Below are 14,145 nucleotides of genomic sequence, written 5' to 3' on the forward strand. Positions count from 1 at the left end.
TTCCTCAACTATTGGTGTTGCTGAACACCGCCTACAGGGAGCCATTCGGACTGCGCAGTCGTGGGCTCTCGCCCACGGGTTTCACTTCTCTGCCAACAAGAAGTTGCTTGATCCTTTGCACCACTGCCAGGTTCATGTAGCGACGGGCACTTTTCGAACGAATTCAGTGGCCAGTCTATTAGTGGAGGCTGGAGTCCCTCCATTGCACTTCAGGCGCCGCCAACTACTCGCCAACTATGCAGCGCACATCCATAGTTCACCTCAGCATCCGAATTACCATCTTTTATTCCCGAACACGGTGGTTCCTCTCCCGGAATGGCGACCTCAGTCTGGGATAATGATCGCTGTACGTGTCTGCTTCCTATTGTCTGAACTCGAGTCCTTTGCTTTACAGTGTCTCGTGCAGGTCCATAAACATTCACCTTGGCTGAAACTACGGCTGGACCTATCACGTTTCCGTAAGGACTCCGTCCCTCCTGACGGCTCGCTGGTTGATGGTCACACAGGCTTTGCCTGTGCTCACTCGGCACATATCGAACAGCGCTAGCGCTCCTTGCCGGATGCCCTTGAGCATATTCGTTCCTGCCCCGGTGTGTCCTACCTGGTCTGCAGTGATTCATTGAGTGGTTTACAGGTCATTGATCAGTACTACCCACGCCATCCTCTGGTAGCATCTATCCAGGATTCAGTTTATGCCCTCAAATGGTCTGGTCGTTCAGTGGTCTTTGTATGGACCCCGGGGCACGTCGGCACTCCGGGAAATGAGCTTGTTGACAGGCTGGCCAAACAGGCCACTCACAAGCAACTTCTGGAGATTGGCAGACCCAAACCTGACCTCCAGTCGATGTTACGCCGCAAAGTTTTTGGGATTTGGGATGCAGAATGGCGCAACTTAGTTACGCCCAATAAACTCTGCCCCATCGAGGAGAGCACACATGAGTGGAAGTCTTCTCTGCGGGCTTATCGCAGGGACTCTGTGGTCCTCTGCCACCTTCGCATCGGCCACACTTGGCTGATGCGTGGCTATCTTTTCTGGCGTGAGGCCCCACCGTGTTGTCGCTGTGGTTCCCATCTGACAGAGGTACACATTTTGTTGGACTGTCCACATATAGCCATTCTGTGGCGGAATTTTAATCTTCCTGTCGCACTTCCTTCAATTTTAGGAGTCGATGCTGCCATGGCTAACTTGGTTCTATGTTTTCTGCATATATGCTGGTTTTTGTTCTTCGGTTTAAGTTTTAGTTCCTGTCCCTTGTCTCCCTGTGTTCTCTACCCTAGTGCTTTTAGGTTAGAGATTTTAATGTGTTGGAGAGTGGCTGGCTCATCCTTTTTTGTCCTCATGATTGGCCAGTCCAGGACATCTGCTCTCCTGTTTTAAGCTCTTCTGCCTGTTTCTTGCGTGTCTGTGCTTTTCTTGTCTTCTGTTGAGTCCAATGTGTTCAGCTTCGTGTTTGGTTTTTTTATTCGTCCATCTAGAATTCCTGTGGTATGTACTGTTCGTTTTCCGTTTTATCCCATGGACTTGGTTCAGTGGAACAAGGGACCGATGACCATGCAGTTTGGTCCCTTTAAAAATCAAACCAACCTACCTCCACTTCTCGTCCAAATTCTTCTTGTTTGCTTCGAACATCCTGAGGCAGGATTCTCGGTGCAGGCAAAATGATGAACAGACGGGTGTGAGTGATGTAAATGTATAAATAAACTTAGCCTTCCTGATAACTTTTACAACAGTTTTTAATATAAGGTTGGAATACACATTTTTAAACAGTGGTTGTACATCATACGTGCACCCGCTACCACTTATGGAAACAAACACTTGAAGATACTGGAATTAATCAATAGAATAGCACATTTCTTCTCTTTTTGTATCAAAACATTATCTTTGCCACAAATAACTTGTTACTTTACCGTTGGCTTTATGTATATATAGCTTACATGTATAAAAAGAAACAAACGAAGAAAGAAAAAAATAATAATATGATTATTATATAGCCAAGAAAATATGGTCACTTTAACATGCAGAACTCCATTAAGCAGGTACTAGAACCTTTGATGTGAATAAACATCATGCTATAAACTGCGCTTTTGTTCCTATCCCTATTTCTGAAATATATGTGATCAAAGTTGGAAAGACAAGTTTGGAAAACCCTGTACTTTCCATACTTCTTAATTGAGACAATGAGATGCTGCCGACAATGGTCGATCACGTGCACCGTGATGCTGCCCTGTCCACTAGATAACCAAATATCTTAAATTTCATTTTCATTCTACTCTCTGAAACATATAAAATTGACTTAATTCGTGTTCATATTCACTTCTGAAAATTAGTACTACGTCTGAATGTGAAAGTCTCTATAACGCACTTACATAAGCCCGTGTTACTCTCTTGTGTAATTTATATCTGATGTTCGGATTGAGGCGTCCACTCACTGGTGTTATCAGCACTGAAACGCAAGTGAGGAAACGTTCACCCTCTCGTGTCCTCACTCCCCACAGAACGCCACGGCTGTCGACCAATTTATCGCCTGTGCACTGTGTCCACGAGAATAATCTGATTTGACCCAGATGTATGAGGCTTTTGAAGATTTTTCCGGGGTCTACAATTTAAATGATGGCAGGCTTACCCCAGCGATATGTCAATTAGTTATGCAAGAATGGCAATTGAGTAAGTTTAATTCACAACAATATATGAATCAGTTTTAAATGATGAAAAGAAAAATTACTCCAGTCAGTTCATAAATAAATGAACATGTATACTGCTTAGGTTGACTTTGGCGTACCCCTGAGGTACGTCTCCACTTAGAACCACCCTCTGTGAGTATAATGGAGCACTGTGTCACTTCAACTAGTTAAAGTATAGCAGGCTGGTTTCACTCAGAAGCATAAATGGACACCTCAGTCAGCGAAAACTCTAAAGAGTGGTTTTAATTATAGGAAAGAATATATGGTTCAACCAACAGAAAAATTACCGATTGTCTTCACTTGAAAAGAAAGAATGAATAATTCAATCAATATGTAAAGCCACAACATTGTCAAATCTTTTCATTTGATTGCTCCCACAGACAGCTTTCATTAGGGGGGGTGGGGGAAGAATAATAATCAAACTCACAGGTAAAACTATAACTAACTGTCACAATTGTTATTTATCAAAAAACAAAGATGATGTGACTTACCAAACAAAAGCGCTGGCAGGTCGAAAGACACACAAACATACACACAAAATTCAAGCTTTTGCAACAAACTGTTGCCTCATCAGGAAAGAGGGAAGGAGAGGGAAAGACGAAAGGATGTGGGTTTTAAGGGAGAGGGTAAGGAGTCATTCCAATCCCGGGAGCGGAAAGACTTACCTTAGGGGGAAAAAAGAACGGGTATACGCTCGCGCACACACACACATATCCATCCACACATATACAGACACAAGCAGACACATACAGAGGCCGTTGCCAATTTAAGATGCGGGTAGGGTGGTGTCGAAACATGATACCACATTCCTCCTCTCCACATCCCCCCTGCACATATTCCCCGTCCCCCCTCCCCACACACACACACACACACACATCCCTCCCCCCCCTCACATCCCCCCCCACATCCCTCTCTCCCCCACATCCCTCCTTCCCACATCCCTCCCCCCCCTCACATCCCCCCCACATCCCTCTCTCCCCCACATCCCTCCTTCCCACATCCCTCCCCCCACAAACCTCCTCACTGTGGTCGTGTGGCGTAGATGAGTGAACCGTGATGGGGATGGGAGGGTTGGATGCAGGTGGCAATGAGGAGGCAGGAACTGAAACTGAGGCGATACCGAGCCTGTGCCTGCACCCTGTTATATGCCCTGAGCCTGCCTAGGAACACCAGCCGATGAATTGGGCAGAGGCACGTACCCGACATCCAGAGGTGGAGCAGCAAAGAAAGACGGAGGCATCTCGATGACTGCAGAGGGACTTCAGGCTCCGTTGGCTCCGGCACTGGCACGGAGCCCACAGGAGAAACAGGCTGTGAGGGCTGCCGTGTCCAGCTAGGCACGGACAGCATCTGCAGCAGCATCACATAATTCACATGGGCAGATTCGATTTTGACGGTGCTCGGCAATCCTCTCAGTCCCTGGTGTAGAAACGTAGAATGTCCTAAGAAAATGTGGAATGCTGCCGTGCTCTCAGTGCCTCTCTCCACCGTACAATCAGTAAAAGACAAAATTGTTAGTGTGATTTGCCCTCTGGGTGGGGCAGGTGCAGCAACTAAAGCGAGGTACGGTGGCACCGTCTGTGTAACACCTCCGTTGCCAGTGGTCCATTACGTGGCTGGGAGTCATTGGAAGACGAGAAGAGCAACAGAGCTTGATCTCGAGTGTGGGAGGCATCGAGTTTGTCCATCTGTTGCTTAAAGTTCGTACAAAATGTTGAGCTTCGCTGTTTGATTGTGGGTGGAATGGTGCACTCGAGATGTGGACGATGCCAGAGTTGACGCAAAACTGATAATTAATTGGAACCCTCAGCTGCCGACAGGTGTTGTCGATATACCTCGTGGGGACAGCTGAAAATGTGTTTCTTGACCGGGACTCGAACCCGGTATCTCCTGCTTACAGGGCAGACGCTCTATCTGTCTGAGCCACCGAGGACACAGTTGAATAGTGCGACTGCAGGGACCTATCTATTGCACGCTCCTCGTGAGACCCACATTCCCAACTGTCCACAATCTACATACGTAATGTACCTAATAGATATTTGCCCATCCACTCATTACAAACTCTTACAGGAATCGTCACCTTAGTGTGCGCAAGTAATGACTGCAGCAAAGACCAGAAGTTCAGCTGGATCACAATGAACAAAGCATTGATTACTAAGCAAACCGTCCTTCGACTTCTGAAAAGCAGACTGACACACTTGTGTCCAAACAAAATGAATGTTTTTCCTGTTCATGTGGTGCAAGGGAACTGTGACTTGAGCGGCATTAGGAATAAATCGAATGTAATATGTAAGCTTCCCTATCACAGACTGCAATTCCCACATATTGCGTGGTGATGGTCGGTATGGGTAGTGAGCAAATGTGGTTGCAGTGGGTGAGCAATCTGGCTATTAATTACATGTCCTAATTACTTAAGTTCAGGCTAAAAAAACACACACATGTCTCTGTTACATTTGGGACCAGCTGCAGACAACACTTGAAGCAGAGTGCGAAGATTGCTAACGTGTTCTTCAGGAGTGTGACATGAGGCAATAATGTCATCTAAATAATTTTAACAAAAAGAAACTTTTGTCATCAGTTGCTCCAAAAAGTGCTGAAAAATGATGGGTGCAGAAGCAGTGCCAAACGGCAGTTTCAAAAATTTCAAGAGACCCGGATGAGTGTTAATGACAAAGATGTGGTGTGACTGCTGATCCGAGTAAGCATCACACAAATCAATTTAGGAAAAGTGATGTCCATTACATAATTTATCCATCAGCCGTTCTGGGTCCGGCAAGGGATAACTTCATCACTGTTTGAGAATTCAAAATTTTCTTAAAATCAGCACACAACTCGAGTCTGCCAGACAGCTTATTTAAAATAACAAGAGGGGCTGCCCACTGACTGACTGTAGTGGGTGCTGTGACCCTTCTGTCTTGCAAAAGCAGTTAAGTCTCTGAGCCACCTGTTCTCAAAGAGCCTAAGGGGCAAGACGAGCTCTATCAAAATGAGGCTGTGCATTGCCCTTCATTGTGACAGGGGCAATAAAATTGTCGGTTTCGCTTAAACCCTCAGAAAGAAATCCTGAAACTGTACACATATCTGAGCAACACCTTCGCTAGGATCAAAGGAAGAAACAGAAAGTACATTGTCTGAATGCTTAACCCAAACAAATCAAAAGAGTCCAGACCATAAATATTAGCTCTCTCTCTGGAGGAAAGCACTTTAAATGTCCCCGTCTACGTCAAATTTCAGAAAGTAGCAGGAAGGCTACGAGTGCCTAAGACGGGAATGTCTCGGCCATTACGTGGCATCAGCATGTGGCACGGTGTGCACATCTTAAGTTTGCCAACCAATTCAGAAGTGCTGCAGTCGAGCTACGTCACTGAAGTTTCAGTCTCAAGTTGCAAATGACTCGATCGTCCGGCAATAGTAAGAGACACAAAAAGTTTGTTGTCCTCAGGTAGCACTGCAGGTGAGTTGGAAGCTTTTCCCGAATGGCTATTACACTGTCGTTTTGCACTAACGACACTGCGGGGCTTCAGAAACACACTACACACTGTAACTTAGGTTGATGTGAAGGAGTAGCAGTAGAGTGTGCACCTTATACAACTGTAAGCACACTGACTATACATGTCCCAGTTTGCCATAAAGAAAAGCAAGTCACTTCACACGAGGGCGAGATTGGTGAACACGCACCACACTACAGTGAGGACACTTCACAGCTCGTGCCAGACGCGAGGTGTGTTTTCACGAGTGCCGTGGCTGTGGCCGCCCAGGCCCGCACGTGTCAGCTGCCAGCGAGGTCCGTCTGTTGCGACTGTCTACAGAACAGACGGGTACTACCTCGAAGCTGTCTGTCGCACGTTCGTAGGTACGTGGATAGTCTAGAATATGCGGAACCAGTTGCAAGGAAAGGTACAGATATTTCAGAATCTGTTTCTGAATTTGAGAGTCAGCTACTTGTCCGTGATGGTATCACAACTCATTGTATCACTGTAGTACTTGGCACAGTTACACTCGAAATTACACTCTCTAGTAAGGCCATCCACTGACGGTATGTCTATCCTCGTTGCTTATGCAACCTAGACAACTTGTAATGGGCAGCTGCCACACGTAACCTGTTCTCATAATACTTTGTAAGCCCACGCAATAGGTCCTCAGTTCTACCAACTCAGAGCAAGACGTGGGAAACAGCATCACACACAGCCGACAAATAGTCACTCGTGTGTGGTCGAGGTATGAGAAAGTTTATCAGTATCTGGTATGTGTCGTGCTGCAATGTGTGCATTCGACAGTGCAAAGTGCTCTATCTGGTCTTCCCTCACCTCGTCAAACTCGTGAAATGGTGGCACGTAAGCAGGCGGTGGCACTGTCATTGGGTCCTGCGTGATAGTGCTTTCGTCGGGTCCGGCGTGTTGTTTCGAGTCGTCTGCACTGTGACGAAGTGATACGTCAGTGCGAGCAGTTGCGCCATTTGTTCACTATGTAGCTGAATAAACTGACTTAGGTCAACTACTGCAGCACACGATAGCAGTTTAGTATCCGTATCAGATTAAATAGTGCACAAACACAAGACACTGAAAAGCAAAAATAGCCCAAAGAGAACAGAAAGGGCTGCAAAAGCAGCAGCTGCAGAACCTAGAATGTAAAGAGCGAAAGTAAGCCAGAGGGTGGCGACACGAAAGACGAGCGACTGAAAAAAAAAACAGCTACCAAAAGGATGATAGAACAGGATGAAGTAAACTGGAAGAAGCCACACACAGGTATGTGTACTCGTCATCAGGTATGTTGTGTACAATTTTGTACCCAGTCATAAGGAGAGGTGGGCTGCAGAGTGGTGTGGCAGCTGTCATCGTAGGAAAGCTGGACGGGAGCAGAAATTATTAGTAAACAAGCTAACAAAGTAAACAGGAGATTTACATAACTTGTATTTCTCCAAGCATATGAAGACTCATTACAAATAATGCAGCAAGAAATAGTGTGGCTCTCAGTGTTGACAAGGACGGGGCGCTCTGTACAAAATCACGAGCGATGGGGTCAGAGCTGCAACTAGGTGGTATCTGCGTAACTTCGCACAGCCGAGTGGCTCCGAGGGCGAGTGGGCCGGGCGGCTCCCGCCAGCCCTCCTGTATTGCGGTGGCAGAGGACGCTCGAAAGCCGGAGCTACTGAAGGCGTGGCTCATTACGCGTGCACTATTGGGTCTGTTGCATTCTGCACGGACACTATCGGCGTATGATGGAAACTTTCAGTTGCATTGCGAACCTAAAGATGCTGGAAGGGTGGTATCGATTTGTGATACCACATTAAATGGGAGTATTCTGTTGTTACATTTGACAATTATATAGTTTACGACATTGTTGTTGTTGTTGTTGTGGTCTTCAGTCCTGAGACTGGTTTGATGCAGCTCTCCATGCTACTATATCCTGTGCAAGCTTCTTCATCTCCCAGTACTTACTGCAACCTACATCCTTCTGAATCTGCTCAGTGTATTCTTCTCTTGGTCTCCCTCTACGATTTTTACTCTCCACGCTGCCCTCCAATACTAAATTGGTGATCCCTTGATGCCTCAGAACATGTCCTACCAACCGATCCCTTCTTCTAGTCAAGTTGTGCGACAAACTCCTCTTCTCCCCAATTCTATTCAATACCTCCTCATTAGTTACGTGATCTACCCATCTAATCTTCAGCATTCTTCTGTAGCACCACATTTCGAAAGCTACTATTCTCTTCTTGCCCAAACTATTTATCGTCCATTTTTCACTTCCATACATGGCTACACTCCATACAAATAGTTTCAGAAACGACTTCCTGACACTTAAATCTATACTCGATGTTAACAAATTTTTCTTCTTCAGAAACACTTTCCTTGCCATTCCCAGTCTACATTTTATATCCTCTCTACTTCGATCATCATCAGTTATTTTGCTCCCCAAATAGCAAAACTCCTTTACTACTTTAAGTGTCTCATTTCCTAATCTAATTCCCTCAAGATCACCCGACTTAATTCGACTACATTCCATTATCCTCGTTTTGCTTTTGTTGATGTTCATCTTATATCCTCCTTTCAAGACACTGTCCATTCCATTCAACTGGTCTTCCAAGTCCTTTGCTGTCTCTGATAGAATTACAATGTCATCGGCGAACCTCAAAGTTTTTATTTCTTCTCCATGCATTTTAATACCTACTCCGAAGTTTTCTTTTGTTTCCTTTACTGCTTGCTCAATATACAGATTGAATAACATTGGGGATAGGCTACTACCCTGTCTCACCCCCTTCCCAACCACTGCTTCCCTTTGATGTCTCTCGACTCTTATAACTGCCATCTAATTTCTGTACAAATTGTAAATAGCCTTTTGCTTCCTGTGTTACCCCTGCCACCTTTAGAATTCGAAAGAGAGTATTCCAGTCAACATTCTCAAAAGCTTTATCTAAGTCTACAAATGCTAGAAACGTAGTTTTGCCTTTCCATAATCTTTCTTCTATGATAAGTCGTAAGGTCTGTATTGCCTCACGTGTTCCAATATTTCTACGGAATCCAAATTGATCTTCCCCGAGGACGGCTTCTACCGGTTTTTCCATTTGTCTGTAAAGAATTTGTGTTAGTATTTTGCAGCTGTGAATTATTAAACTGATAGTTTGGTAATTTTCACATCTGTCTAGAGTTTTGTCAGGGCTCTCCCAAGGCCATCAGTAGTTCTAATGGTACGTTGTCTACTCCCGGGGCCTTGTTTTGACTCAGGTCTTTCAGTGCTCTGTCAAACTCTTTACGCACAGTCATATCTCCCATTTCATCTTCATCTACGTCCTCTTCCATTTCCATACTATTGTCCTCAAGTACATCGCCCTTGTCAACTGGGTTTCCATCTGAGTTCTTGATATTCATACAAGTGGTTCTCTTCTCTTCAAAGGTCTCTTTAATTTTCCTGTAGGCAGTATCTATCTTACCCCTAGTGAGATAAGCCTCCACATCCTTATATTTGTCCTCTAGCCATCCCTGCTTAGCCATTTTGCACTTCCTGTCGATCTCAGTTTTGAGATGTTTGTATTTGTTTTTGCCTGCTTCATTTACTGCATTTTTATATTTTCTCCTTTCATCAATTAGATTCAATATTTCTTCTGTTACCCAAGGATTTCTACTAGCCCTCGTCTTCTTACCTACTTGATCCTCTGCTGCCTTCACTACTTCATCCCTCAAAGCTACCCATTCTTCTTCTACAGTATTTCTTTCCCCCATTCCTGTCAATTGTTCCCTTATGCTCTCCCTGAAACTCTGTTCAACCTCTGGTTTAGTCAGTTTATCCAGGTCCCATCTCCTTAAATTCCCACCTTTTTACAGTTTGTTCAGTTTTAATCTACAGTTCATAACCAATAGATTGTGGTCAGAGTCCACATCTGGCCCTGGAAATGTCTTACAATTTAAAACCTGGTTCCTAAATCTCTGTCTTACCATTATATAATCTATCTGATACATTCTAGTATCTCCAGGATTCTTCCATGTATACAACCCTTGTTTATGATTCTTGAACCAAGTGTTAGCTATGATTAAGTTATGCTCTGGGCAAAATTCTACCAACCGGCTTCCTCTTTCATTTCTTACCCCCAATCCATATTCACCTACTATGTTTCTTTCTCTCCCTTTTCCTACTCTCGAATTCCAGTCAGCCATGACTTAAATTTTCGTCTCCCTTCACTACCTGAATAATTTCTTTTAAATTTTCATCTCCCTTCACTACCTGAATAATTTCTTTTATCTCATCATACATTTCATCAATTTCTTCATCATCTGCAGAGCTAGTTGGCATATAAACTTGTACTACTGTAGTAGGCGTGGGCTTCGTGTCTATCTTGGCCACAATAATGCGTTCACTATGCTGTTTGTAGTAGCTTACCCGCACTCCTATTTTTGTATTCATTATTAAACCTACACCTGCATTTCAATATTAGTCTTTTGTTATACACTTGCTTCTGTTGTTTTCATCTATCCATGTCCCCTTCCCCCCACTCCCCTGTTTTACTTGTGTGCATTTTTCATACATTTCAACATTGTTTTAGCTGTGTTTTCTTTCTGTAGGTGTATTACCACATCAACAGCAACACATTCCAAAATATGTATACACCCTTCAACAGTGCGTTCAACAGTCTCTTCTTTACATGCAGTATAAGCAAAACCATTAACATTGTTCTGGTTCCTTGAATTCATTTGAAAAGTGTTAATGTTGAAAACTTACTCAGTGAGGCATTATACACCGAAGCACCAAAGAAACTGGTATAGGTATGAGTATTCAAATACAGAGATATGTAAACAGGCAGGAGATGGCACTGTGGTCGGCAGTGCTTATATAAGACAAGTGTCTGGCGCAGTTGTTAGATCGTTTGCTGCTGCTACAATGACAGGTTACCAATATTTTAAGTGAGTTTGAACATGCTGTTATAGATGGCGCAGAAACAATGGGACACAGTATCCCCGAGATAGCAGTGAAGTGGGGATTTTTCCCTATGATCATTTCATGAGTGTACTGTGAATATGTGGAATCCAGTGAAACATCAAATCTCTGACATTGCTGTGGCCGGAAAAAGATCCTGCAAGAATGGGACCATTGACGACTGAAGAGAATCGTTCAATGTGACAGAACTGCAACCCTTCCACAAATTGTTGCAGTATCAGTGCTGGGCCATTACCAAATGTTTGTGTGTGAACCATTCAATGAAACATTATCAGTATGGGCTTTCGGAGCCGAAGGCCCACTCATTTATCCTTGATGACTGTACGACACGAAACTTTATGGCTCACCTGGGCCCATCAACACTGATTTTGGACAGTTGATGACTGGAAGCATGTTGCCTGGTTGGACAAGTCTTGTTTCAAATGTATTGAGCGGATGGACATGTGCGGGTATGGATACAACCTCATGAATCAATGAACTGTGCAAGTCAGCAGGAGACGGTTGAAGCTGGTGGAGGCTTTGTAATGGTGTGGGGATGTGCAGTTGGAGTGACATGGGACATCTGATACATCTAGATATGACTCGGTGGCATGTACGTAAGCATCCACTCTGATCACCTACATCCATTCATACCCATTGTGCATTCTGACAGACTTGGGTAATTCCAGCAGGACAATGTGACACCCTCCATGTCCAGAATTGCTACAGAGTGGCTCCAGGAACACTTTTCTGAATTTAAGTACTTCTGCTGGGCACCAAACTCCCCAGATATCAACCTTATTAAGTATATCTGGAATGCCTTGTAATGTGCTGTTCAGAAGAGATCTCCACCCCCTTACAGATTTATGGACAGCCCTGCAGGATTCGTGGTGTCAATTCCCTCCTGCACTACTTCAGACATTAGGCGAGTCCATGCCACGTCATGTTGTGATAATTCTGCTTGCTCACGGACACCCTACACAATATTAGGCAAGTGTACCAATTTCTTTGGCACTTCATTGTATGATGATGATACATTACTGCCGAAAGTGGTAGAAAAGGAATTCATCAAATGCTTCATGAGTGAGTTTTTTCGTTCCCTGCTAATTATTGTTGGAGTGCATGCAACATTAAGGCCATGGCTGAATAGTTATTCCAGTTTTGCAAACACAAGGAACACCTTACCCAGTTAAGTGGCTTTCTTACCAATGGATGCGATATTGTTTCAGAATTGAGATAAATGTTCGCATTTCACCTAACTTCATTTGAAGAAATAAAGGTAAACGACGTACCATATAAGTGAGGTCTAGAGTGGATAAAAGTAAAGAAGACTGGAAAGCTTGCTAAGCTTTTGGATAAATGTATTTTGTCAGAGCTAATGAAACACACGTGTGTGACTACATTGTCTTTACCAGAAAGTTTTAAAATTAAGTCTTCAAGTGTTCTCTTCTTGCCACTCAGAGAGACTTCTGCCACCTTCTAAATATATTTTTTTTTTCTGTCTTTGTGGGTTGAACAGTGCATTGTGGATGAAATTTTTTTTTATTTTTGTAGGTGAGGATGCAGATGAAGAAACAGATCTTTCTGAAAACCCTTATGCTGCTGCACCAAATGAAGATCTGTATATTGATGATCCTAAGAAGACCTTACGTGGATGGTTTGAAAGAGAAGGATATAACTTGGAGTACAATGTGGAAGAGAAGGGGTTTGGGCAGTTCCTGTGCACAGTGGAGTAAGTAACAATGAAGTTCTTATGTTCTGTTTATATTTACATAATTAATAAACATGTGACATAAAGTAACATAGCAGGTTAGTGACCACTCTTGTAAATATGCGTAGATCTGTAATTAAGGTGGCTGGCTGGCTCGCATCAGTGTCATGCAGCAGGTGAAGAATGACTTTATTGATCTCAGAGTACGCACGACGCGTTTTGGAATTGTTTCTATCTTCAGAAATCTAAAATAGAAGTGTAACAGATGAATTGGTATACAAAACTACATAACTTTTTTATAACAACAGAAATAATCAATTGTTTTGACTATAAAAGTAAACAGATAGATGAAAAACCTCCTTATCAAGCAGCGGCAGGAGAACACACGCAAAAAGGTTTAACTTTTACTTGCAAATAGCAAACTACACTATTAACTGCTTTTAAGTTTGCCGTCATATGTAATTTATTATCGTAGTATATATGACACAGCACCACCATGTTTACCTTGCTGCCACCAAGTCGCAATTTTGTCTTCCTATATCAGTTTTATGGGGACACACTTGGTAGCTTGTCATCTCATGTTACACACACAACTGGTAACACTCAGTTGTCCTTGTGCCATGTCATATCAAATGTAATTTCCTCTCGTAGTATATGACAAAATTAAAAGTGGTACACATATGTTGTATCCATCAGAACATATAAATACATATGCTTCTCATATAATGGAAGCACCTGAAGAATAATACTACATAGGATCATGTTCATAACTTTGGTCTGTCACAACCTGGTATAATTCAGTTCATGACCGATTTCCAAAGGTGATTTTTACCATTTATGATGCAAACTAATTATTATGTTGGATCAAACCTGAAATAATGTACTGTAGTCATGGAGAATATTTTATCATAGATTTTATTCTTGCACTGTGGATATACCATGTTGTCAAAATCACTTCAAATTCTAACCATGTTGTCAAAATCACTTCAAATTCTACCTTATTGCTGCTGCCTCCTGCAGTAATATGTGTGGAAAGGTAGAACAGTAATTCATCACCACCCTGTCAATAGAGGTGAAGACTCAACAGCTACTGAAAGAATCACTGGAGTCTATAACAGCACCTACCCCATTTAAATAAATAAAAGTTCTTATCTTATGTTACCAATGTGTATGCCCAGAAAAAAGATAAGAGGGTAGAACTAATTTATAAAAGAGTGTAACGGTGAGTTACTGTGTGTTATATTTTTATTGATGTGAGGTGTTTAATATTTTTATGCATTTATTTATAACTATTTCTTTAGTAGTTTCAATCTTAGCAGAAATATGTAACTAAGTCACTTCTGCAG

At 43.1% G+C, this 14,145-nt stretch overlaps 1 protein-coding gene across 2 annotated transcripts in view; it reads left to right on the forward strand.

Moving 5' to 3' along the window:
- Window positions 1-14,145, forward strand: part of LOC124800608 (kanadaptin) — a 267,444-nt gene that overhangs the window by 82,822 nt on the left and 170,477 nt on the right. For both annotated transcript variants that reach the window (XM_047263008.1, XM_047263009.1), the window contains exon 3: window positions 12,643-12,820. In XM_047263008.1, the coding sequence (XP_047118964.1) occupies window positions 12,643-12,820 (178 nt within the window). The remainder of the gene's footprint in view (window positions 1-12,642; window positions 12,821-14,145) is intronic.

The sequence above is a fragment of the Schistocerca piceifrons genome, chromosome 1 (assembly GCF_021461385.2).
Source record: "Schistocerca piceifrons isolate TAMUIC-IGC-003096 chromosome 1, iqSchPice1.1, whole genome shotgun sequence".
Lineage (NCBI taxonomy): Eukaryota > Metazoa > Arthropoda > Insecta > Orthoptera > Acrididae > Schistocerca > Schistocerca piceifrons.